Raw genomic sequence first — 27,517 nt, 5'->3', positions numbered from 1 at the left:
GCTTGGCCGGATGGATTAAGGTCTTCACCACCTTAGGTGCGCTCACCGCCTTATCCTTGAGGGGGGGGACAGTGCCTCGCTCCCCCTCCGCCTTCGAGCTCGACCGGGGCCCCTCTAGGAGCCTCGCCGGGTGCTCGGCCTTCCTCTTACCCGACCCAGAGCGTTGGCTCGTGGTTGATGGTGCCGGGGAGGGTGCGCCCAGCCTGGCGCCCGTAGAGCCCGACCGTTCAGCGCTCCCGGTGCCAGCGGACTCGCGGTGCTTGGCCTTATGTTGGACCCCCGTCGCCGGGGCGTCCTCAAAGGTCTTAGAAGACTGCTCGGATTTCTTCCTCTTCTTCTCGCCGGACGGGCTCTTCCCTCCCAGCCAGTTGGCGAGACGTTGATGGCGGTCCTTCATGGTCCGCTCCGACATGTTGCCGCAAAACGCACAGTCCTTCTCCACGTGAGTCTTGTCCTCATGTAGGCAGTAAAGGCAAAAAGAGTGTTCGTCCTCCTTGAAGACGTTATGCAGCTGGCATCCAGGGCAGACCCTGAACAGCTTTCCGGGCGTCGAGCTTCCCTTCTCCTGGGCCATGACCGGGCCTGAGAAACTTCTGGAGTCCTCCAAAAGCGTGGCTCGACGAGATCTTCACCCTTGAGGGGCGCAGACGAATCCGACACGGGCCCCCGTTGATCGGATGGAGAGTCGGTGGAGCTTGAGGCTCTTTTGACCGAAAAAACGAAGTTTTTGAGAAAAACGAGAAAAAAAAAAATAGCACTAACGCTCGAGAGCAATAGCACGAGGATCCCAACACATGAACGTGCGGTAAAAATCTGAAGATGGCTGCCAGAGGCGGTGCTTAGGTAGAGGGCAGTCATTGGCTGTGGTCAGTATGACGCAGAGACCAGTGATTGGTTATTACTACGAAAGACAGATCAGAAACGAAACTGATACTGGTTTTTTCTTTACCGAGGATTCCCAGCCTGACGACGGGGAATATTCATGAGCATGTGAATCCATGCCAGACCCCATGCTGGAGAACTTTTGTTTCTCCACTATCCTGGCCCAGGTCGACACCATCCCCTTTGTGATGTTGCTTAGATAGACATGGGCCGGTCGTAGCCTCATCGGGAGCCACAATATTTCACCCAGATGGTGTCGGGCGACTGCCCTGTCCATTCGCACCCAGTGTTTTACATAGTCGTCTGCTAGCCACTCCCTAAGCACCCGGAGGAGCGTCGCTTCGTGGTATCGTGTTAAGTCTGGCAACCCAATGCCTCCCCGTCCCCTAGAAGCCGACAAGAGTCGCCATGATAAACGTGGCCATTTGCCTCTCCAAATAAATCCTTTGACCACCAAGTCGAGTTCTCTAAAAAAGCCTGCCGGGACAGACAGCGGGATTGCCTGGAAAAGGTAGAGTATACGAGGTAAGATCACCATTTTAATCGCCTCCCTCCTTCCAAGCCAGGAGATCCCGAGGGTCCCCCACCGACTCAGATCCCTCCTTACCTCCTTCAGCAGAGGGGAGTAGTTTGCCCCGGTCCACCCAGCCAGGGAAGGGGTAATCCGAATTCCCAGATATCGTATCCCGCCTGGACTCCATTTAAACGGGGAGAGCCCCTTCAGCTCCCTAGCCTCCCTCTCCTCCAGAGATAAATTCATCAACTCCGACTTTTGCCAGGTTATCTTCAAACCCGATACTTGCCCGAATTTGGTCAGCACCCCCATACACTCCTTGATGGATTCTTTCGGCTGCGTCAACATGAGCAGCATATCATCAGCGAATGCTGCCACCTTATGTTGGTTCCCCCCAAATGGGACACCCCTGACCCCATCCGACTCCCTTATCGCCACTAGGAGAGGCTCCAAATAAATCGCGTAGAGCAGGGGGGACAGGGGGCAACCCTGTTTCGTACCTCGCCGCAGTCTGATCGGGTTCGAAGTTTCCCCATTAACCAAGATTCTCGACCGAGGGTTCTTATAATTTGCCTCAACCATGCTAATAAAGTCCGTCCCCAGACCCATCCTATCCATAACCTGAAATAAAAACGACCACTCCACCCGATCAAACGCTTTTTCTGCGTCAAGTGCTAAGAGTATCGCGGGAGTGGTCGTTTTCCGTGTCTTCTCTACAATATGGGCCACCCGCCTGATGTTGTCAGCCGTCTGCCTCTGTTAGGCAGAAACCTGTGCAGTTCCCTCTGGGACCACTGCAAAAGATTTAAGACTACAGGTGTTGGCAGTAAACCCACTTGGTAGCAGTCTGTACCACACAGATTCACTGTGGTAGCTGTGGCTGAGCAGTCAGACTTCCCTCAAGAAGAGTTAGACAGTATACAGAGGATACACAACAGATACAGAGGCACAGTAGTACAAGCAAACACTGACCAGAGCTAGGTGTAAAAGTATAAACTTATTTATTAAAGGCACACACATAAATTACACTAACACAGGAAAAGGTAAGAAAGTCAAAACACAGTTACTATTACTCATATGTACATCCCTAATCATTTGTTGGACAATTCTAAGTTAACACCACTTATTTCCAACCAGAGGTGAGCTCTTAACGTTAGATGGTACTCCAACAAGTTATTAAAAAAGGGAGGGAAAAGGCAGAAATAAAGAGAGCAGTAAGGTAAAACACTTTTCACATAAGGTTAGAAAAGGCAGTCAATTGTGGAACAAGGAGAATTAGTTCGGGGCCCGCTTTTAGAGGGAGCCAGGCGAAAATATGCCCAAGATCACACAATGTCACAAGTCTTTGCAGGTGAGTAGGAAAGGTTTTACTACGGTTCTGAAAAGTTTAGTTAGGGTGTCCCAGACCTACCCAGGTTCGAGAGCCGAGGACTAAATCTACCCCGTACAATCGGTGGCAAGGGAGGCCGGGCGGAACACAGTACCTTTAAAAGTGGAAAGGATCCTCCAGCGGTGGTAGTCGTTCCTGGTAGTGGGTGCAAGTCGCGGCGTCGTCCAGAGGAAGAGGTGATCTCGACGTGGAGGAAAGCTGAAGGTCGTTACACTACCAGGGATGAGGCCAGCCGTGGAGTTTTCCGCACACAAAAGGGTTTTACCCCTCTTTCGCGGTTGAGGTAAAAAGTGGTATCCCGGTTGCCGGGGTGCTTGGCACAGGCAAGGCGGCCACGAGATGCTTCGGGACGGCGAAAGGAAGGCAGCAACTGGTTGTCCCCACCAGTTAAGGGAAGAAGACTCTCCGGCGGGGGATCTCCTCTGTCGTCGGGAAAAGTGGTGAGACGGTTCCGCAGGGCTCCACCGGTGGGGTCGTCTTGGCAGGTCGGCTCGGCTTCTCCCTCTTCGGCTTCTTAGGTCCTGTGGCGACTTCTGAAGAACCAGTCCCAAAAACCCTGCTTTTATGCAGCAAACCCCCATTCATACAGCCTAGCTGTCACTCAAACATGCTAAGTGGTGAGCGGGGTGGCTCACCACTTGGGCCAATCACACTAGAGTGCGACATGAGTTGGCAAGGCAACTCAGTCCAGGGTGCCTAAACCCCCTCCCACACCCTCTGTGGTACCCAGACAGAATGGCACCACTTTGGAGGGCTTCTGTGCAGAAGCCCGCCAAAAGTGGAACAAAGGCTCGACTCGGGTTCAGGGTTACTGAAGTGAACCTAGGCGCCATTTTGGCGGCGAGTTCTGGCAAAAATCCCAACCGGTGAATTTATATTAAATAAATAAACCGGCGGTATCTTTAACATTGCACCAAAAAGTGGTGCATCAAAAACAATGGGAAATCCCATTGGGAAATATTCCGGTGGAATATTTCCGTGGTATCCACTGCCACCAGCCAGAACTCGGCGAGGGGGGACGGGACAGTACCCCCTCGACAACAGACCCGGGGGCAATCTAATTGCCCCTACCAGTACTTCCACAGTAAGATGGTTTGTACTGGTTAAGTTCCTAAATTAAGACTAGTAAAGTCAATGGTGACTTTACAGACCCAGGGACACAGTAGTCAGTCCCAGGGTGTGGAGTCTATGTTTGGGGGTCCCTATGACACCCCTGTGTTACTGCACTGAGGGTGCTGTGTAAAACACATTCAAAAACCAATGATGGCCTATGGGGAAAAAATACCCCCTAGCCCATAAGCACATAGCAAGTCACAGAAACACTCTCAAGTCATGTCCAAGAGTGAGGGTAAAAGAGTCTCACTCTTGGCAGGAGAAAAAAAATAAACCCCAAAAATCCAGCAAAGCTGCTGGGGGACTCACTAGGTTAGGAAATTCAGCCTAAACAGAGAATTCTCCCTAACAGCCTCCCAACCACAAACCCCGACTGATCTTGATGGATCAATGCGGGTAAGAACTTCTCTAACCTCTTTGCCAGTATTTTAGTATACATTTTTGCTTCCGTATTTATAAGAGCGATGGGACGATAAGACGTACACTCCTCGGGGTCTTTGCCTGCCTTGTCTATTAGTGTAATCTTGGCCTCCTCCATTGAGGGGGTGATACTACCTCGGGTCCTGAAGGAGTTAAATAATTGCGTTAGGTGAGGAACCAGTAGGGGAGAGAAGAGTTTATAAAATGACGCTGGGTAGCCGTTCGGACCCAGGGCCTTGCCACGGGGGAGAGCCGCTGTGGTCGCCCTCACTTCATCCTCCGAGATTGCTTGCCCAAGTTCCAACTCCTCGTCTCTGGACAGTCGCGGGAGGGGAAGGGCACCCAGAAACTCCATTTGAGGACCTGGCAGAGGGGATTGTGTGGAATATAATTCTTCATAAAACTCTGCCAGTCTCCCCTTTATCTCTTCGGTCTTAGTGAGTCTAACCCCTTCCTTGCTCCTCATAGCTACTATAACCTTACGCTCCCGATCCCCTCTCAATAGGCGCACCAGGAGCGAGTCTGCCTTATTTGCTTTTGCGTAGAACTTTTGTCTGACCCTAAGCATAGCGGCCTCCGCCTTTTTAGTTCTTAAGACCCTCAAATGGCCCTCAGCTGTCCTGTATTCCTTATATAAGGGCCACATCGACGCCCTGGCTCCTGCCCTGGCTGACTTTTGCAACCACTCCTTCGCCTCTGGAGTCTTCCCATCCCCCCTTAAGCACTCCCTTGTGCACCCTCTTCTTAAGAAACCCTCTTCTGACCCCTCCTGCCTGGTTAACTATCACCCAATCTCCATCACTCCCTTCCTGGGCAAGCTCCTGGAGAAACTGGCCATCTCCCAACTTAACCTCCATGCTGAATCTGTTGGCAGTCTTCATGACCATCAATCTGGCTTCAGAGCTGCCAGAAGCACGGAAAGTGCTCTCCTGAACATCCGTGAGGACCTACTCTTGAACCTTGACTCCAACACTCCGTGTGTTCTCATTCTGCTCGATCTCTCTTCTGCCTTTGACACTGTCAACCATGCCATCCTGCTCAACCGTCTCCGTGATAACCTGGGTATCACTGGTCAGGCTCTGGCGGGGCTGACCTCTTTCCTCTCCAATCGACCCTCCCAGGTCCAACTGGGGTCCTTCCTCTCTAACATCTTTTTCTCCACCTGTGGTGTCCCCGAGGGATCAAATATCTCCCCCTGGCTGTTCAACCAGTACCTGGCACTCCTTGCCCACCGCATCGCCGCTCTCTGCCCCAACTTTCAGTGCTATGCGGACGATACCCAGCTCATTTTCAGGCTACCCTCGGCCTCCTCCTCTCCTTCCCTCATCTCTGACTGTCTGTCGGCTATTCAGGAATGGTGTGCTGCCAATGACCTCTGCCTTAATGCCAGTAAGACTGAGATTCTACTCATCGGCACACCCACTCCCTCCTTCCCTGCAGCTCTCTGGCCGGCCTCTCTTGGCCCTCTTCCTGTACCTACCTGCACGGCAACAAACCTCGGGGTTATCTTCGACTCCACACTCTCCTTCGCTCCTCATATATCTGACGTCTCTAAGAAGTCACACTACCAGCTGCACCTCCTCAGAGGTATTCTTCCCTTCCTCTCCTTCCCCCAAAAGCTCACTGTCTCACGAGCCCTGGTTCTCTCAAAGCTGGACTACTGTAACAGCCTCTATCTTAATCTGCCTGCCTCCACTCTCCGCCCTCTGCAACTCATCCAGAACAGAACTGCGAGACTTGTCCTTGGCCTTAAGCCCAGGGACCGTATCTCTCCAGGACTGAAGTCTCTACACTGGCTCCCAGTGGCTGCGAGGATAAAGTTCAAAACCCTCTGCATTGTCCACAAGGCCTTCTGGGGCCTGGGGCCTAAATACCTTCAACTCTCTCTTCCTAAATATCTTCCTTCCCGAGCCCTTCGCTCATCCGTCTCCAACTCCCTCTGGGTCAGCCGCTTCTCGAAGCAACGAGCTGGGGGTAGATCTCTCTCCGCGGCAGGGGCCTCCCTCTGGAACAGCCTTCCTGCCTCCCTGAAACTTGAGGAGAACAATCTACGGTTCCGGAAGCACCTCAAAACCTTCCTCTTTGCTTCTACTTTCTCTCTCCCTCTCCCCTGCTAATTCTTCACTGAATCTGCACCGAATCTGCAACTGGGCCACTCTCGCCGACCTCAGTCCTGGGCCCAGCCACTCTGCACTTGCACTGCCTCGCCGGCAACCCCTGCTCTGCGGGATTGTCTCTGTATCCCTACAGCCCCCGTTCCCAGCACTTGGCTGCACTTACCTTGCACTTGCCACCAGCTGGCCCTATTCATTTTATTATATATACTTACCTTGTACTGCACTTGCCCCTTCCCCTCCCCTTGCGCTTTGTCCCTTCCCCCTTCCCCTGCACTTGCGCGATCTGAATGACACCTGGCCTAGTAGGATCGTTGTCTTTCTTCCCCCGTTTCCCCCTCCCTGCCTCGTCGCGCCTTGAAACACTTGAAACGCTTGTGTATAGGCGCGTTACAAATGCCATATCAGATCATATATCATACTTTTCTAGAGGGGTTGTTACCCAACCGTACTCTGGCGGCCTCTACCTCTCTTTCCAACTGCGCCTCAAGTTCCTTTAGCTGCCTATTTCTTTCCGCCTGCAAGGCTATGAGCTCGCCCCTTAAAGTAACTTTAAAAGCATCCCATCTGGTCTCGAGACTTGTGTCTACACTATTGTTCTGCTCAGAATAGCCCTGAATCTTATTTTCGATCTCCTCACGCATCACCCGGTCCCTCAACAGAGCCTCCGGAAATTTCCAGTTCCATACCCCGGTTCTGCGTCCTCCCAACTGAAGCTGCATCTGGACCACCTTATGGTCTGCTATCCCCACCGGGCCGACATAAATTGAGTCCACCCCCCCAACCAGACTTGCAGACACCCAAATATAATCGATTCTAGATTGAGTCCGATGAACATCAGAGATGAAAGTGAACCCCTCCTCCTCTCCCCTTAGCACTCGCCATACGTCTCGCAGACCCGCTTCCCCCATTTCTCCTTCAATCCAGACAAGGCCACTGCCCCCCCAATTCCCCCCTCCTGCCGCGAACAATCTCTAAATCTGTCCCATGCCAGGTTCAGGTCCCCCATCAAAATCACCTGCCCTTTTGCAAAATCTTGTACGATTCCCAGTACCTCCCGTAGAAACTGGTCCTGGCCCATGTTGGGCCCATTCACCGAGGCTATAGTATAGGGCACTCCCCTGTGCTCCCCCCTCACCACAATATATCTCCCATTTCTGTCCCGAAGGACATCAGCGATGCGGAAATCGATCACCCTCCCGAATGCCAACGCCACACCCCCCTTCTTTGTAGGGCCAGAGGCGAATAAAATCTGCGAGAAACCCTTCAATCTCAACCGCCCCTGGTCCTTTCGCAATAGGTGGGTTTCCTGAAGCGCCAGCACATCCGGCCTGTGAAAACTAATAAATTGGTCCAGTTTAGACCGCCTGAGAGGGGAGTTAAACCCCCTAACATTCTGTGTCAGCCACTTAAAAAGGAGAACCGGTAGGCAATACACTCCTCGATGTCAGCCCCCCTCACCCCGCCAAGCCTCATTTCGATTTTTTTCTTCTTATCTTTTCCCCTTTTCTTTCTTTTTTCCTGTTTTTCCCACCTAACCCCATAGAGGGAACTCTGAGCCATAGCTTCCCCTTCACTGCCCAACCCCCTGCCCGCGAGTCGTGAGAACACGAATGCCCCCTTGGGTGTTACAAACCCTAGCCCAGGCAACCCTCCCTCCCTCCCTCTCTCACCCAGCAACCCCAACTTAGGATGAGAACCCCCCTTCCCCCTCCACCGCCCCCCCTCCCTCCCTGCCCCCCCACGCCACTGCTCCATCCCACCCCCCCCCCCCCACCGGGCCACATCGCCCTTCCTGATCCCACACCGAGCTCTTCTTTCACCCCCTAGGGTCCACCACCCCTTGCGTAACATACTCCTGCTCATTTACTGCTATTGCCATTTAAACCACTCTCTGCACTGGCCTCACCACCCTCTCTTATCGACCCGCCCTTGACCCTTCGGCCCTTCCGTCTCCTTTCCTCCACCGTAGACCACTCACACGGCCTCCCCCTCGGCCGGTTCCCTGTAGAGCAACCCCCCTCCCGGGGGGGGGCCTCCCCCAAATCGATCCCCAATATGCTTGCTCCCTCCTGGGCAGAGCTTATCCTTCTTTGGGAACCTTCCCACTCAAACACCAGCCCGAAAGGAAAAGTCCACCTGTACCGTATTCCGCGTTCATTTAAAACTTTCCGCACTGGCGCCATCTTCCTTTTCTTTATCAGGGTTGCATTAGCTAAATCCTGGTACAAGGCTATCTGTTGGCCTTGGAACACTATTGGCTCCTTTTGCCTCGCGGCCTGAAGCACTGCATCTCTCTGCGCATACCTGGAGAAGGGAGCCAGCACATCCCTCGGCCTCGCATCCGTGCCCCTTGCAAGCCTTCCAACCCTGTGAACTCGGTCCAACTCAATGCAGTCCGGGCTGACCTCCCCCAGGATACCCGCAAAGATACCCCGAATTTCCTGCTTTAGGTTTTTGTCCGCGACCGATTCCGGTAACTGCTTCACTCTGATGTTGATCCTCCGGGACCTGTTTTCGATATCCTCCATCTGAATCTCCAAATTCCGAGTCACCGCATCCAGGCGCTCTATAGCCTCACTATTTGCCATTGATTCTTTTTCGACTTCCTGGAGCCCCATTTCTAGAAGATCCGTCCTTTCCCTAAGTTTTCTCATGTCACGCTTAATCTCCCCCAGAGCCTCATTCAAGTCTGTCCGCATGAGCTGAAATTGATCCTGAAAAGTCTTGGCCAGATTTGCATGGAGGGCCTGGATTTCCCCCAAGAACTCTTGTCCATTGATCTGGGCCAGCTCCTGAGCCCCCTCTGCCGTTGCCCTCTCCTCCGCCCCCTCATTGCCTCTCACCGGGTCCTCACCCAGTGCCTGCCTTGGCCACATAGCATGAAGGGTGCTTTGAGAGTCCTGAGGGCACTGCGAAGATTTCCCGTCTCTCCCTTTGTGGCGCGTGGCCATCAGCGCAGAGTAGTTGCGGTTGCGTGCCACTGGGCTCTCCCGTCGGCGCTTCTACCTCCTCACTTAAGGAAGAACCCCACACGTGGCCACTGCGAAGGGCAGGCAGCTCACTTGGCACCGCCCTCTAGCCGCGCAGTAACCTGTATGCGCCTTGACACCCGGCCTCTCCTATTGCCCCTAAGTGAGGGCCACATTGTGTCACTAGGGCCTCTCTTCGGGCGGCCTTCTCAGGGCTGCTAAAAATTTAAAAAAAAAAAAATAATAAAACATCGCTCTTTGCTTTATGGCCTCCTTTTGGGCCTCGGGTTCCTCCAAATCCAGGCAACCTCCTCCACTTGGGCCCCATGGCCACAGAGGCGAAAGGGCCCACTACCTACTCCCGATCTCCACTTACTGCGTAGTCCAGCGCCGGGTTGCTCCCACTGTACACAGCCCGGTCCGCTTCTCCTCTCCTTGCCTCAGCCCGCTTCAGTGCAGGCAGCCGCTCGCCTCCTCCGTCCCTCTCCCACCACACAAGGTCCCGCTGTGGCGCAGGGGACCAAAATTTGGGGCCCGCGGGTCAGCGAGGCCGCAAGCGGGTGTCTGTCGGGGGTCTCTCTCCCCGCTCCGCTCACGAACACGGGAAACCGCCTCACCGCAGCCTCGCCAGCCGGAATGGGGGGCCACCCCACCCGTGAGCTAGCCCCTTTCGGTGATGCAGCAGGTGCCGCAGCTGGTCTCCCCCACGGGTGCAACTCTCCTCTACCGGCGACTCCCTCAGCCCCGCGCTCGTCGGGGGAGAGTCCGCCCGGCCCCTCCTTCTGTGTCTGGGCCTCCCGACAGCCCGCCCGCCACGTCGCAATCCTCTCGGGCCACTCCGTCTGGAAAACGGACTCCACTGGCTGCCGCTCCTCCTCTCCCCCGAGCCTTAATGTTCTCCCGCTGGATGCTCAGGGCACCGCCACGCTCCTTTTCGGGTTGCCAAGGTGCCGCGGGGTGGTGGACCGCTGTATTTTGGCTCGCCGCTTAGGAACACACGGTAGGCACGTCTCTCTATTGCCCGCCGCCATCTTGGAATCAAAATGTCATCTTTAAATGGAGGAGCTGGGTAGCGCCACCACCACAGGCCTGATGGGCATCGAGATCTTTTCAGGCTGAAAATTATTGGGGCATGATCAGAGAGTATGATCGCGCCTAGAGTAATGCCTTCAGCTACCCCCAGCAGGGCTCTTGACACCCAAGCATAGTCAATTCTGAAGTGTGAGCGATGGGCGCTCGAGTAGAAGGTGTAACCCTCTTTGTCCCCCTCCAATTCCCTCCATGCATCTACCAGGGCCAGGTCCTGCATTTTCCCCTGGAGTTCCCCGGCGGCCTCCCCCACTGGTTGTTGCTTCTGTCCTTGACGGGGTCCTATGCCATATTGAAGTCCAATGTTAGTATAATGGGTGTTTTTGCACATTTTTTAAGTTTGGCCAGCGCTTTTTGGATGAAAACATCCTGCCCGGTGTTAGGGTCATATAGCGTTGCTACTGTATAGGCCTCCCCCTCCAGAGTTACTACCAGTTATCTCCCCTGGTCGTCAGAATCAAACCCTGTCACTGTCAGGTCCAACCAGTTTTTCAGCGCCAGGAGTACCCCTCCTTTTTTATTAGCTTGGGGGGCTTGGAAAATTCCCCCAGGATTGTATTAATCTCCTATCCCGGGAGTGGATGTGTGTTTCTTGCAAAGTAACCACGTCCGGCAGCTCCCTTCTAAGATATCTCTCCACCTTTTCCCTTTTCATTGGGGAATTCAGCCATTTAGGGAAATGGTCTTTAGTTTGTTGCTAGTGCCCATTGTTGCCCATAAGTGTCTGTCCTATTTGTCTGGTTTGCGGTATAGCGTTGGAACCACCGCTTTGGATCCTCATCCTGTCCCATTGTGCTTCCACTACTGTGGGCTTGGCTGCTCCCCGGATCTCCCCTCCCCCTCCACCCTGGGTGGGATTAACTGGCCTCTAGCCCCCCTCGAATCATGATCTCGACAGCTGAACCCATGAGATCCCCATGATTCCCCCATGCAGGATCACCCAATTCTATTCCAAGAGTCCCTCTCCCCCTCCTCTCTGCGAGACCTTGCCAAGTACATTCGTTTAACATTACATATAACAACTTAGGTTAGCTTAACTTGACTTACGCCCTCCCCCGGCGAGCTGGTGACAATACCGAGTTCAGTTCAGCTGTTCTATCATTTCGGGGATGCAAAAGAGCTTTGCTGCTTATCTTGGTCCTTCCTTGGCGGCAGGCCCCTGGGAGGCAGATAGCTTTCCCCCTTCTTGGCTCTTTTGGGCCTTACTGTGGACCATTCACATCGCCTTTGAATGGGTTGTTGAGTAGTTGATGCTATGTGTGATGCTGGGCTTCGACTTCGATTCCCAGAAGGGTCGCTCCTTGTTCGTAAGTTGATATTTTCTGCTGTTTTCCCTGCCAGTTATATAGGACGCCGAATGGGTGGGTCCATCTGTCGCGTATTTCACGCTCTCTCAAGAAGGCTAGCACAGGGCCCATTTTCTTCCTTTTGATGAGGGTGTATTGTGCCAGGTCCTGATAGAGGAATATGTCTGCTCCGTTGTGGGTGATCTGTTTCGTTTTCCTAGCCCGCGCTATAATTTTTTCTTTGATGGTGTAGTCCTGGATGGCGGCCAGGACGTCTCTTGGTCTCTCCCCTGGCTCCTGTCTGCGGGGCCCATCCGATGTATTCTGTCAAATGTAACCCCCTGATCTGAATCGGAGTCCAGTAAACTGCAGAAGATGTTCTTGATTATCTCTGGTAGTCCTTGATCTTGCGTTTCTTCCGGTAGGCACTTGATGCGAATGTTAGACCTCCTGAACCTGTTCTCCAAGTCCTTCACCTGCAGCTTAAGGTTACGGGTGGCCGCCGCTAGCGTCTCCAACAGGGCATCTGTTTTCTTTGCATCTTCTGTCAGTTCCTGGATTGCCCTTTCATTTGTGTCCACCCTCTCCTCGATTTTATTAATATCCCTCTTTATCCCCTGCAGACATTCCGCCAAGTCCTCTCTCAGTGCGTTCATTTGTTGCTGCCCTTTGGTGGTGATCTTGTCCACAATCTCGCTGAGGAGATGCTGGAACGTCGACTGCGTTACTGGTCTATCCTGTTCCTCGTGGGGAGGGACAGCCCTGGGGTTCGGAGGCCAGTTTGTTGCGGGGAGAACCCCGACTGGGTTCGAGTTCTTAGCTTAGCCCATATATTCATTAGTGCACCTTTCTGACTCTTTTTGGAGGTTCTGGCCTGTGGTAAGGATTCTTTGCCCCTGTTTTTGCGCCCCTATGTAGCTTATGCCTGCAATTTGAAGAGCCTCCTGGCCTGAGCTGCGCCGCTAAGGCTCCTCGCGCCCTGGGCTGTTCTGGCTATTGGTCAGAGTTTAGCAGGGTCCGAGTTGCGCCTTTCCCTGCGTCCCGGTTCCCCCAGGAGGTTGCTGCTTTTTTTACGGGTAGCGTGCGTCTACCCGTTGCGTGTCTGTTCCCATCCCCGCGGGTGCTGTTGTCCTATATGGTGTGCTCCAGCCGGTTGGCGAGCACCTGCGTTTAGTGCCGGAGCGGATTGTGCCCCCTGGCTGCGGAGTGGTGTTTTTCCCGGTGTTGGGGTGTGCACGAGCTCCCCCTCTATTTGGCACAGATGGATGTTTGTGCACGTGTTTCCAGATTGGGCCCTGGTTTGGCCTCTACCCTAGGTTTGTCCAGCTCCCCCCCCCCTTTGCTCTTAGGGGGTCTGACTATTTGCTCCCATCTGGGGGATCTCTGAATTTGGGCACCGCTGCTACCCCTGCTGTCTGCCAGGGAGGAGGCCTCCTTGCCCCCAGCTTGAAGGCCCTGCAGGCCCCGGGGTCTCCCCAGCCCCACCGGGTCTGCTGATGTTGATCTGGTGAATGGGGGGTACAAGCCTACTTCCACCCCATCTCTTCCTGGGCCTCGGAAGTTCCGAGTGTCCCGGATTGTAGAATCTGCTAATGTGCTGGAGGATGACAGATGCAAGCGTTGCACAGCCTCCCGGCCTGATCGCCTCGGACCTCAGCCCCGTGGGGTCGATTTGGGGAGGTCTGCACAGACACTGCCGTTGTCTGGGGATGAGGGGGCATCTGGGGAATACTGCTCTCCTTTGTGTTGTTTTCGTCTACCGGCCCTCCTCCACTCTTGTGTCGCTGTCATGGCCCTGTGTTGGAGAGTTGAGCCGCTCGCTTTCCAGAAGCCCCGCCTGGGACTCCGCCTTGGCAGGGTAGTGCTGCGCGATCTCATCCGTCTGCTGGGGTTTGCGCTCTCAGGCCTCGTGGCGTGGGCAGTCCGTGGTCTTTTATCGGCTCGCTATACTCACCGGTGCCAATCGGGCCAGCCGCCCGACATCCACCGCTCCGTTGGGGTGCCTCCGCCACCCGGTGCCACCCATCCCGGAGCAGGGAGGGACGCAGGGCCTAGCAGGCGGTTTAGAGCATGCAGCACTTGCCTCCAACTATGGATCTTTCCTCCTCACCCATTTCTAACTCTGATACCTCATCCTACTGCTTCTCCTAAAGATCCTGTTCACTCTACTCTTATTCCAAAAATCGATCCCTCTCTTAATTCTGATCTTACCAGTCTTCTTAATATTTCCCATACTACTTCTACTTTCCCTCTTTTGTTTAAACTTGCTATTATCCTTCCTATCTTGAAAAAACTTTCTCTGGACCCATCTACTCTTTCCTTCTTTCTGTCTATGACTCTTTGCTCTCTTCTCGCTATGTTAAACACTCCTCTATTCTTATACTTCTGGATCTATCCACTGCTTTTGACACAGTAGATCACTCACTACTTCTCCAGTCTCCTCATTTTTTTGGGGGTTTCTGGTTCTGTACTTGCATGGTTTCAATATTATTTATCTAATCTCACGTACCCTGTCTCTTGGGGACGGTACTTGCTCAGATCCTCTTCCTCTCTTGCATGGTGTTCCACATCGGTCTGTTCTTGGCCCATTTAATTTTTCTCTCTATGCCTCTCCACTAGCAAATATCTCTTCTTTCGTGTTGTCTCATTTTTATGCTGTTGATACCCAACTCTTCCTATTTTTTCCGCCTTCATATCTATTATTCGCTCAAATCTTCAAGGCTGTCTCTGCTATTAAGACCTGGATGTCTGATCACTTTCTTGTCCTTAATCCTTCAAAAACTTTTCTCCAATTCCCAGCTATTACGATTCTTTCGCCTGTTCCTCCTCCCTTCGTTCTGTTTCATCTTGATACCAATCTTGCTTTTGTCTGCCACATTGCTATCACTTCCCGCTCTTGTTGATTTCACCTTTTTAACATTCGGAAAGTTAGGTCTCTCCTAACTTTAATGCCACTAAGATTGTAGCTTTCACTCCCCAGTAGGTGGGGGGCGTACATGGGCTTTAACAGCCCACCAGCCCGAGCTTTGTAGGCCCCCTGCCGGGGCGTGAAAGCTATTTGTACCCCAGGATTTCCCAGGATGCAGATAGTTTTAATTTTTTTGCCATCTGACGGGAGATGAGCTCGGTGCTAGCCCATCTCCCGTCAAAAGAAAAAAAAAGAAAAACACAAAAAATGGCCACCAGCATAAAGTCCCTTTTCTCTTTTTATGGCGGCAGCAATTTTTTTTCCTTTTTTTGTTGTTGCTGGAGAAGGCAGAGAAGGCACAATCGCACCCAAAAAGGGGGATTGTGTTTGGACAATCTGCCTTTCTAAGGTGTGAATTTAATATCTTTAATTTTCTCACAACTATTCTATTGTTCTGTACTTCTCTTTGGTTTTCCGTTTCTCGCTTAAGCTCCTCTAAAGTCGGTTTTTAATTCTTCTGTTCGTCTCTTGGATTCTTCATCTACCCGTGATTCCATTTCTACCTCTCTGGCCTCTCTTCGATGGCTACCTTTTCATTCTCAAATGAAATTCAATTTTCTTTCTATTGTATTCAAGTCCCTCTTTGGTCCTGTTTATCTCACATCCTCTGTCTGTTCCCTTTCGTGCTCTCTGCTCCCAGTTGCATTTTCTTCTAACTTTACCAAGTCTCCCTTGCGCATCTTCACGGTTCTGCACTTATTATTTGCTTGATACTCTATTTTGAAATGCTCTCCCTCTTTCTCTGCGATTCTTATCCCACTTTTCGTGTTGCTCTGAATTCTTTTTTACTACAATCTTAATTGTATGGTGAGACTTTCATTGTACTTGGTGCCTATTTTATCATTATCACTCTATTGTACTGTACATGGGTTTTTTACAGCGCTTTGGCGTAAGGCGCTATATAAATGACAAATATGAAACGTGCAAAATACGGCAGAAGTCAGCTGGCAGTGTTCGGAGAGAAGCTCCAGTAAAGAGAAAGCAGATGATGTGCAGCGGAGCCATATGTGGAGATGCGGTGCTGAGAAACAGTGACCGTTTTAGCAGCGAAGGCAGGAAGAGCCAACACAGAGACCCCGCAGGACTCTGCCACTAAAGGGGAGCCAGCCTCTCGTGAGCATCTCTCAACCGCAGCACAAAGAGCCGGCGAGTCAGCCTTACAGTGAAGAGGGCCCCAGCATGTGCAGATATGCGTAAAGCATACAAAAAGTACTTTTGAATACCGACCCAACCTAATAGAACTAAATGGAAAAGGCAAACATGGTGAATTCGCCTGACATGAGATGGTAGTTCGGCGAAGCCTGCATCCAGCATTGCCATAAGCCAAAAGACTTTGGGAATGAGAGGCAAACGCTGTAAAATTCTCCAGACATAAGATGTTGGTTGGAAGAAACTTGGAAACCACATTGCCATAAACCAAGAGGCATTGTAAGAGAAGACAGCACGAGTTGTGCAGTTGTCCTGACACGAAATATAATTTGGGGGAAATCTGGGACAAGTACTGCCAAGAGCCAAGAGAGACTCAAAGAAAGGGTGACAGCCAGAGCGTGGACAAACCCTCATATATGAGATGTCTGCATGAGGGAAATGCGTGTAAGTAACCACTGGAGTCAAAAAGTTGAGTTATTGAAGATCTTTGAATGCGTGATGCCTAAAGGGGGAAGGAAGATTGCAGAAAGACCTGATAGGAGACACAGGTTGTGATCCTTTTTGGAAAGCGATGCCTGGCAGAAGAGTATACCAGGGGATCTACGAGAGTCAAAAGGAGATATTCCGGCCAGGAGAGTTAACCAGGATATCAGGATTCCTTCAGTCAAGAGTTTTCAGTTAAAGAAGTTAAGACATTTCTGGCAGGGGAGTATACCAGGAAAGTAGCAATTGCGTAAAAGAGGAACATAATCTTGAGAAAAGTGTGCTATCATTTGGTTTTGCCATCCTGAGAAAAGGGTTCTGTGAAAGAGACAGTTGTTTTTCTCATTGAGAAAAGACATTGTGGAGAAGGTAAGTGTGTGTTACGCTCACCTGGTATCCACGGGGATGCCACCCAGCCCTGGTTGGATGATTTGCACTCTCGAACCCTCTCCCGGTCCCTTGGTAAGGCCTCTGGTTAAAGATTGGCCTGCAATATAGGAGAGCTGGATTCAATACCAGATTGTCTTTATGTTTTCCCAACTCCCTTGGCCTCAACCCCTTCCTCCCCCTTGGGCCTTCTCCTCACCTTAACATTGTAAAAGGTGGATTCTCCGTCCTGCTCCTCGTGGCAGGGGCACGTAGATGTGGGGAGCGAGCAGCGACCAAGTTATTTCACTGGTGCAAGCCCCCCTGTGGGAATCCAGGCCTCCTGCGACTCCATAGGTTTGCTGCTTTACAGTCTTTATATGCAGTTCTTATGTTCCTCTTAGTTAGAATAAGAAGGTCTTGCTTCTTTCCTTTTAGGTATGGAAAGGTATTTTGAAGTTGTCATGCAGTTTGAAGATGAGCATGGGGCGGTAGGCGAAAGCGCGGTGTGCGCGATGCTGTCCGGTGAGTAATGCGCGATGCGTGGCGCTGTTTCGCCTTTTATATTGCTAACCTGTGTCTTTTCCATCATTGCAGGTTACGATGTTCCTCGCCGAGCGCCGTAATGTTCCAGCAATGATACTGACCAGGAGATGACTACCCAGGTAAGAATTGTGTGGCTTTCTTCATTCGGGAGGAAACGTTAGTAAACGCTTACTAATGCTGTCTTTCTTTCTCCTCGTTCCAGGTTATGGTATTCCAGGATGCATGCGGTGCCGGATGATGGAGTTCGTACCTTCAGGTGAGTGGAACTGAAGTCAGCGATGGATTGAAGACAGGATACTGTTCCAGGTAAGTTTTGTAGTGTTCTTTCTCTCTCTGCAGGTCCTTGGTTTCAGGTAAACTGGCATCAAAGAACTGGACACAGTGAGCGTTACGCTGCCCACAGCAGAATAACACAAAGCAGGTTCTGCTGTTTGGGTGCGGTTTAAATAGTCTCAGGTAATGTAGTCCAGGTAAAATAGTCCCAGGCCTGCCACACCCAAAGTAGTCCAGGTAAAGTAGTCCCAAGCCTGCCACACCCAAAAGACTAGACCGCATAGCTCAGTTCCTTGTAACTGAGCTATGTGTGTGCCTCCATGTTGGCTGAACTCCCCCCCCCCCCACCCCCCAAGTTAAATAGTCCCAAGTAAATAGTCCCATTCCGATGTTGGTCTTCATGATGGTAATGAGCCTGGCGCCAGAAGCGCCAGGACTGACTCCAAGAGAGACTTGGATAAGGTTTTAAGGCCTTTGACCTGGCCCTAACTGGAAGGCTGACTTGCCAGTGAGGGCCAGGGGCTAGGGTCATGGCAGCGTGTTGCTATTCAGAAAACAGCATTCTGTGGATAAGACATTTTGCTTTACCAAGGAAGACGCTTTGTGTGGGAAAGGCATGTTTTGTTCATTTAACAAGAACATTATTATAACTACATACTCCCATAGGCTTCCTGAATTGGTTCAGGGGAAGGGAGCCAATTCCTGAATATAAGGATTGCCTTTACTGGAAATTACCTATTTTTGAACTTGTTGGGTTAGAATCAGAGACAATTATCTTACATATTTTTATATATTTTAGTGTTAGGGTTCATAGGTAGGGACCTTCTCCATGTTTTATTAAACAGAAAGGGTGGGATGAAGGCTGATCTATCCATATGAGAATGTTAAGAACCCTACACCTTTGTGTTGGCTCCTCTTCCTCCTCCTCCTGCTCCTGCTCCCTCACCCTCTCCCTATCCCCTGACAGGGTCATTATTAGATTTCATATTATGTTGTGAACGCTATTCTTTTCTTACTAATCTAAGCAGCCCATTGTAGGGTAATAATTCATTTTTAGGTATTCTATGGAGTATAAATTATTCATTACTGCCCAAGAGGAATGTGTATTACAGTGCAGTACTTTAATATATATTTACCTGCAAAAAAACAGATTTGAAACAATAGCTTCCCTCTTGCAAACTGGAACAATACCACTCTTAGTGGCCTATTATTGCCCCCCCCCCAATTACAATTATCTACATTTAGAAGGTAAACACATTTGGAAAATAACTTCATGAATTAACAAGATTGTAGAGAAAAACTGCTCACACAAACTCCACAAATGTAATGCTTGTTTTAGGAATTAAATAGGTTAAACAATATGTTGTACTGTTATTCATTTCCATATATTTACTCACTCTGTGTGTGAGCACCATTTCAGTTTATTTTATTTAAATTTAGTTCTAATGAACTTTTACAAAATCAATAAATACACAAAATCATGTACACAACTTAGCTATTATCCAACATTGTCAACAACATTTTGAATAATAAAATCGAATAATAAAACCCAGTAATTATCCAAAATTCATGTAGTAAATAACCACATAAAATACACCAATTCATATTAAAACTCATGGAACTAGCATCACATATTCACTTTCAAATTCATTTGATCTTTACTTCATGTATGCAAACTCTCTGGCATCATAATTAGTAATTAAAACTTTTTTTAAAGGTTTTTGAGATGGGACTATCTTTTTCTCACTGCAGTCATTAAAGTACCTACTTTACCAATAGTGGTCTTGCTTCAATGAGTATTACCCAACAGATTTTTAACTATACATCAGACTTTAGGGCAATGTGAACAGCTTCACATTCCGTGTTCAAGCAGTATGTCCAGAACTCAACAGTTTTTATAGAGTTGTAGTCGTGAGTGAAGTTACCCAGAACGGTCATATATATGTGGCCCGATTTTGTACACTCAGTCATCAAATGTCTGGCCGTTTCAATGCATTCTGGTATCCCACATATTCTACAATATCTACAATCTCGATGGATATTCCATTGGCCACCCCGGATGGATCTCACCGGAAGTTGATTCGTGCGTAACAATAGTCTAAACCCTCGCAGGGCATCGTAAGAGATATCATTGGGGTTTCATGAACTTATGATTTATGAGTGTAGAAGGACTATCATTCTGTAACTTCTGTAAATACACATCATTCATTGTCCAGTCCCACTTGCTCAACCACCGGGAGAAGGCCCCTTTAATAATTTTTAAATTCAAACACCTTTGGAAGATTGGAATCCAGTGAATGTTTGGAAACAGGTTTTTTACCACTCGAATAAACCCACATTCATTTCGATTTTCATGTATTAAACAACAGTTTGCACCCAGCTTACTCAATAGAGAGCATATAGGGGATGTTTTGGCCTTTAAGAATAGCTCCCCCCTGCGTTTGAGCGCCAATGCTCTCAAGACAGTAATCCTAGTTCAAGGCCAAAATATTCTATAGATGTGGATGGAGGAAGACGCAACACACAACGCCAGAAATACCCCTGCAGAGCGTTCAGCCAGTCCAGATCAAATAACTCTAAAGCATCAAGTCGATATAACACTACCGGGCAGAACTACTGTCTATACAAATACAACGTACCTTCCAATGAAACTCCACAAAAGTAATACATGTTTTAGGAATTAAATAGGTTAAATAATATTTTGTACAGTTATTCATTTCCATATATTTACTCACTCCGTGCCTGAGCACCATTTCAGTTTATTACTTTTTCACTCATGCTGGTCAAGTAACTAGTGCACAGTGACAGATATGTATGTAAGACAACCAATCTACTTGTGAGCAGATCAAAATTAAATAAGAAAACATCGGACTAATTAATTGGCCTTATAATGATGAGAATGTTCACCAATTCAGGTATTCTCAAGGATTCATAGAAGGGTTTCACACAAAGGATAAAGCGACAATCTCCCCAGACAGGTGTATCTCAGACAGAACGGGTATAGGCTGCTACAGCTTCCAGTTTAGGGTGACTGGCATCCGGTAGGCTTGTAGGCCCACTTTCCCAAGCACACACAAAGGGATAAGGTATGGCCATGTGACCACTCAGGACTTAGTGGAGGGCAAGGCAACCTCCATTTTAGGTACCTGGGGAAGCGGGTCAAAAAGGAACCAAGCTAAACAACAGTTCTGCACGGTGTACTGCATTTTGCATAAAAGACAGCTGCTACCAGCCTAGACGCACGGCCAAAAGAGAACATAAATCCGCCCTGGGACATAATGGGGCACCATTGGGGTAACCATGCCCTGCTAAGGACTCTTACAGTAAAACGTACAGAGCCACTCTCCCATGGGCTGTAGAATAAACTTGGCTAGGAAGAAAAGGGAGTCAAGAACCAAAGAATCCAGTAAGAGATATGTACAATAGTATCACATTTGTATGGACATGTGTAACATACGCAACGTAACAAACACGCAAAAGTTAAGCGTGATAGCAACAGTGATGAGAATCGTACAAGAGCACTGCACATTAAAATAAAGAAAGAAGGAATTAACAAAGTGGACGTTCACTCAAGCTTCTTGAGTTTCAGCTATGTGGGTCTAAGTTAACAAAACAACCCAACCTTTCTTAGGACGTTGTCTGCAGTGAGGGCAGCTACTTGTGGTCCCAAATTGTTGATATTTGTTATGATGAGCCTCTCTGTTTAAACACGAATGTAATGTAAATCTTATGTGGCTCATATAAATACTGAATTTAAAGTGCCACGAGAAGTGCTAGGGTTATAAAATAAATAAATAAATAAATAAATGGGTACGTGTGTAAATGTCGCTTCAAGCTTGCAGAGGTCCCAAACTGAATGGTGTACAAAAATATGTAATGTCATAGATGGATGATTTCTAAACAGGATAGGACAAGTGCAGATGTGTCCCTGGAATTATTATGGGATTTATTGAGTGTGGACCTAGCTTCGAGAAGCAATGGAGCGCTTTACAGAGGTATACCACAGTACAGATGCATAACGGAGCGCTTTTCAGAGTTAACAATAGAACAGATATACAGTGAATGGTAGGATACAGAGGGGCACAGAGGAATGGTACGGCTGTACAGTGGGGTGGCGTCTAGTGAGTCAGGTGGCGTGGGGGCGGCGACATGATATCCTAGGTGTTGAGGAGGAGAGACTCCTTGAAGAGGTGGGTCTTGAGTTATTTTCTTAAATTGTAGGAGCATGGGGGCGAGTCGGATGCCGACGGGGAGGAGGTTCCATAGTGTTGGGGGCATGGGTGTCTCACGGTGCACTGAGTGCAAACAAGGAGACCGATAATACTGCATTACAACCAAGCAAACGGCTTGCCCAAAAGGCAATCTCTTTCACAACCAACACCATAGGCAGTTGTCAGTTTTAAATCCTTGCTTTTTGAGGTATGCCATTACAAGGCAACATGAATTTTGCTTGGACACCTGAAGTAGACACACATCTGAAAACTAGGAATCTGAAAATGTGAATCTGAGGCTGACTGGGGGGCACAGAGATGGAGTGTAACATTGTGAATATGAATGCATCTGATAAAAAAAACCACAAATCTCCGAACTGCACAAGACTTCTCAAAGTCAGCATACTGCTGACCAACAACACCAAACACCCCGACATCCAGACCTGGCTCTCTGCTATGAACCTTGATGGATTCACACCCCAACTGGCCTCCTGTGCCAGGTTTCTTGGGTTCAACATTGACAGACACCTCCCATTCGTTCAAACAGCACATAGCAAGAAAGACACAAACGGCCTGGTACCAACTTTCTCTCCTATCGAAAATCAAGTCCTTAATCCCGGAAAAAACCTTAGATCCTCTGTCGAAGCCTTGGTCCTCTCCCACCTGGATGGTGTCAATGCCCTTTTGGAAGGCCTTCTAGTGAGTAATCTGGCACCCCTGAAATGTGCCCAGCATGATGCAGCAAGACTCATTAAAGGACTCTGTAACTTCGACCACATCACCCCGACCCTCATTAAGCTCCACTGGCTCCCACCGCAAGCACGCATCATCTTCAAATCCTGTTGCATCATGTAGAAGGCAGTCATCCTGAAGTCCGAAAGCTACCACAATGAGAAACTCAGCATCTCCCGAGGCCTGCGATCCACCAGAAAAAGGAAATATGCAGACTTGAATTACGACAGTGCAAGAAGAAAAGAACCCGAAGACTGACCTCTGTCTGCACTCCAAGACGGTAGAACCTCCTCCCTGTCAACATAAGACTTGCCCCATCACGTCCACAGGTCAGGAAAGAGCTCAAAATATTCCTCTTCAAGGAATGGCTCCTCCTTAACATCAGGTCCACACACCCTGCACTCCTCACCCTAGCTGAGACTTGGTGATCTGCTCCCTTGTTGTCTTTCCCGCGCAATCCTGTTAGCTCCCCACTCCTTTTTTATCTGCTTACCTCACTGTGCTCTTCCCTCTAGGATTGTAAAGCACTCTGTTGCTTCCTGAAGCTAGGTCTGCACTCAATAAATACCCTAATAATAATAATAATTAAAAGAATGTAAGAGAAATAAACCATTCACTTTGCTTAAGGAACAAATAAATTGAATGGAATGTTTTCATGAGGAATTTGTTTAGCGTGTGCAGAGCCCGGTACTTTTGATACATTTTGGAACTCATTGAGCCTCCCTAGTTGGGTGTCAACCTCTCTGCATCTAGAGACGTAAACTACAAGGCACTGAGAAGACCCTGTGACATCAAAATATATATTGTTTGCCTTGGTCACCATGCAGAAGAAATGAAGACTGCCAGTTGAATCAGGATTTCTGTATGGCTGATTTACTTAAGGTTGGTTTCCATTCATAAAAGCAATTTATAAAAGCAAAGCCATCAATGAAACATAATGCTGCAAAGGAATTGCCAATAAATAAGCAGTTTTAGCTCAACCATTTCCATCCCTCAATTTGATTATTTTAGTTAGACTTGCAGATGGAATACATAAGCGAATATGGAAAAAAAGAAAAAGAATAGGGATACAAGTTAATTGAAATGCCAGTTACAATATGAACCCATTTGGTGGCACAGCCAATATTTTTCAAACTGAATGTAGGATCAATCATCTTCACCGTAGGGTATTATAGATAGCAAGAAGTACAAAGACTTGATTTATCAAACCAGAGGTACCTTCTGTAGCAGTCGATAGCTGGAATCACTTCCTCGACACAAAGACTCATCCAGCAAAGCCTTCAATCTTTCAGCAGAATCTTTACTCTTGGAATGCAAGTATCCCAGTGCCTTCACAAATACTGGATCAAGCTCAGAATTCACTGAAACTGCCATGGTAACTGAAATAAAAACAAACTCATTGCAACATGTATATACAAATGATTAATCAACCTTGCATATTGTCTCAACGTGGCAAGGGAATCAGAGGTTTGCATGCAATGGAGTCCTGTACACCTTCACAAGTTTTTGATTCCTAAAAAATGGTACATTTCCTTGAAAGACATCACGCATAGTGCAGTGCTGAAAATGTTTCATGAATGTGTAGGAACACAAACCAGGTGAATCCGACAATTCAAACTGAAGCACTATGCAAGTCAAAGAAAGTACAGTATTTTTCACTTTTAGACCGGCTCATCTATCCACATCCAATAAAAATAAACATCTAGAATGACAATATGCAAAGGGCAGAGGGAAGGAGACATTTTGAAACATTCAAATAAAATACAAATGCAAAGAATGTTGACAAATTCCTTAAGCTGTTAATAATGATCTGAAACCAAAATGTGGCCAAAGTCTCTGCCCACCTTATGGTCACATTTGGACTGTTGTGAGCTTTGTATTAAGAATAGTAGGCTTTGGAAGTCGGTTTCTGACAAAGGATCTCTGGAACAGAAAACTGTGAACATATCTTGCTTTAGAACTCCTTACTTTGCAATTTAGGTGCATGCCTATGTATGGATCAAAGACCTTTTGAAAGACTACACTAGTTGTGAACTGTATAAAGGCTCTTCTTTGAATGGGGGAGAGTCAGAGACAGATAGATTATGAGAGGACAGTTGGTTCCTGTGGCAAAAGTGTGCAACCATGTGGAAGTAACTGCAGCTATATAATAAAACCTGTGTCTGAGAATAAAACAAATTCTGTTCCAGTAGTTTCATTTTTGCCTAAAGATAGTTGCTGAAAATAGGCGGGAATACTAATAAGTATTTTCCCACACTGTGTTATGTTCTTTAGCCATCTTTTTATTGGAAAAAAGGAAAACACTAAAAATGTTGGTAAGTCCACGGCTAAAAAAAAATTTCTTCTAAACTACCTTCTTAGGGAGTTTTAGAAGACTCACTCTTGGATGTACAGGCCTGAACTACCAAAAAGGTTTGGTAGATACGGTCGATCAGTGAGGCTTAGCCTAGGAGAGAGGGGGGCTGTAGTTGAGTACACAGCTCTTTGAGTCCACTTATAGTCAAGCCAACGCATATAAACTGTAGTTATACACGTATTTACTACAAGGCACACTAGGCCCAGGACGAAGGCGGCAGATTGCCAGAGGAGCGGCATTTTATGGCAGTTTATTTCCAATTTACTGGTTGTCATTTTTTAAATATAAATCCCATTTTGTTTCTCAGAGTCTGGTAGATCCACAACACTGCAAGTAATTTTTTGCTGTTAGCAGTCATTCCACTCTGACAGCTAAAGTCTTTGATAGCCAAACTAGTATACATGCAAAACAGGATAACCCAAACGACCGCCTGCGCCATTACCACAATCTTATTACTACGCTTGTAAAAATTCCAGATTTATTACTCTTAAAAAATTGTTTTATTCAGAGATGCACAATGTGCTTGTACAGCAGACACTTGTTTCAACCTATTACAGGTCTTCTTCAGGGCTGTATTGTGTTCCAATTAAAAAGCAATAACGAATCTCATTATAATAATCATACAATCTTTAATTATTTCATTTCACATTCTAATGTACAATTTGACAAATGTCAATCTTAACCAAAAAAGACTAAAGGGGAGGCAAAAACAAAGGAAGCAAGGGGAGGAGAAGACAAACATCACCCTTATTCCATAATTATCTGTTTGGAAAACTAAATGTTTAAAACATATTGTTACTGTTATCACCACTTTACCATCCTGCAGTTAAGTATTCTTCATTGAATTGCACAACCACAATTGTGTGTAAACTCCAATTCTACCTGTATTTACCAATTATTTTCATGCTTATTCCATTAACCTCTTAAGTGCCAATGACGAGGTATCTCGCCCTTTTAGGCACTCTGTTTTGTGTGTTCCCTGCAGGGATCACACAAAACTGTAATCCAACCCCCGGGCTATGTGTGGGGGAGGTCCCTCCTCACTGCCCGGGGGTTGGATTATCTTCAGTTTCACGTCAGCGTGCGTAATGCACGCCGACATGAAACAAAGTATTTTCACTGCGGCAGCCATTTTCGGCTGCCGCGGTGAAAAGAGATGGCGAGTTCCCTTCTCCCTCGATCTGCAGCTGTATTTCAAGCTGGAGATCGAGGGAGGTGTCGTCGGAAAGGGGAGTTTCTCCCCTTTCCGACGACACCTTTTGTGAAAGCATTGCTGTTTGCGGATCGGGAGCGCAGAGTGCTCGATCTGTGGCCAGCAATGCCACTGGACCACCAGGGATCCATTTTTGATGCGGGGGAGGGGGATGCTTACTAGGTAAGCAGGCCCCCTCCCCCCCAGGCCCCAAAGCATGGTTCACAGCTATGGAGACCCCTGGGGGCAGATGGGTGATCATCTGCCCCAGGGAAGGGGATACAAAAATAAACACGCACAATATGGAGACGTGGGTGGGGGCCACTAGGAAAGTGTGAGCAGGCCCCCCAAAGGATGGGGCCTGCATGTTAGGGGGCCCCCCCTGGGGTAGATGGGTGCCCATCTGCCCCTAGGGATGGGACCAAAAAAACTAAAAAAGCAAAGAAAAATAAATAGATGGTTTGTTTTTGGGGAGTGCCCCTCCACTAGACCACCCGGGATTTTTTTTTTATGGAAAGGGGTGCCCCCCCCACCCAAAATGGACTGGGGGCCATGTCATGCCGCTCTCCCTGGGGGCAGTTATCTGCTCCTAGGAAGGGGTAACTGACCCCAGGGAGGGCTGCATGAGATGCCCCACCCTTATCCACCCCCAGGGAGGGCTGAATGAGATGCCCCCCTCCATTTTCTTTGTTTACCAAACTTCCCTTGGCGCATATAGGCACATTAGTGTGCCAATCTGCCCCCAGGGTGCCCAAACCCTACTACCCCACCCACCGGGGGGCCTGTCCCACATTTTGTGGTGGCCCCTCTACCCCCTCACCCCAAATGGAGGGGGGGGGGGGTACCTCATGCAGCCCTACATAGGAGCCCCAGGGAGGGCTGCATGAGGTGCCCCCCATCCATTTGGGATGGGGGCCACCACAAAACATCAGACAGGCTCCCCAATGGGTGGGGTAGTAGGTTTTGGGCACCCTGGGGGCAGATGGCACACTAATGTGCCCATCTGCGCCAAGGGAAGTTGGGCAAACAAAGAAAAAAATTGAAAATGGTAGGCAGCAGTTTAGGGGAGGCTGTGGGGCACCCTAAACCGGTTGAGAATTTTGTAATGGAAAGGGGGATGGCCCTCTCCCCCTCCTCACCCAAAATGGAGTGGGGGCACCTCATGCATCCCTCCCTGGGGGCAGATATCAGCTCCTAGGAAGGGACACCTGACCGAAGGGAGGAGTGCATGACATGCCCCCCGGGAGGCCTATATGAGATGCCTCATCCTCCATTTGGGGTGGGTGGGGGAGAGGGTCACCCCCCTTTACATTACAAAAATCCCCAGCAGTTTAGGGTGCCCCTCAGCCGCCCCCTCAAGTGCAGTCTACAATTTTCAATGTTGTGTGCCAATCTGCCCCCTGGGTGCACAAACCCTACTGCCCCATCCATTGGGGGGCCTGTCTGTTGTTTTGGGGTGGC

At 48.9% G+C, this 27,517-nt stretch overlaps 1 protein-coding gene across 2 annotated transcripts in view; it reads right to left on the bottom strand.

Moving 5' to 3' along the window:
• Positions 1–27,517, bottom strand: part of INTS12 (integrator complex subunit 12) — a 698,746-nt gene that overhangs the window by 567,968 nt on the left and 103,261 nt on the right. For both annotated transcript variants that reach the window (XM_069630951.1, XM_069630952.1), the window contains exon 2: positions 23,727–23,887. In XM_069630951.1, coding sequence (XP_069487052.1) covers positions 23,727–23,882 — 156 coding nt within the window. In that variant the 5' untranslated portion in view covers positions 23,883–23,887. The remainder of the gene's footprint in view (positions 1–23,726; positions 23,888–27,517) is intronic.

The sequence above is a fragment of the Ambystoma mexicanum genome, chromosome 6q (genome assembly GCF_040938575.1).
Source record: "Ambystoma mexicanum isolate Mex_15411 chromosome 6q, UKY_AmexF1_1, whole genome shotgun sequence".
Classification (NCBI taxonomy): Eukaryota; Metazoa; Chordata; class Amphibia; order Caudata; family Ambystomatidae; genus Ambystoma; species Ambystoma mexicanum.
Note: the sequence above shows the minus strand (reverse complement) of the source record. Positions and strands in the feature narration are given on the sequence as shown.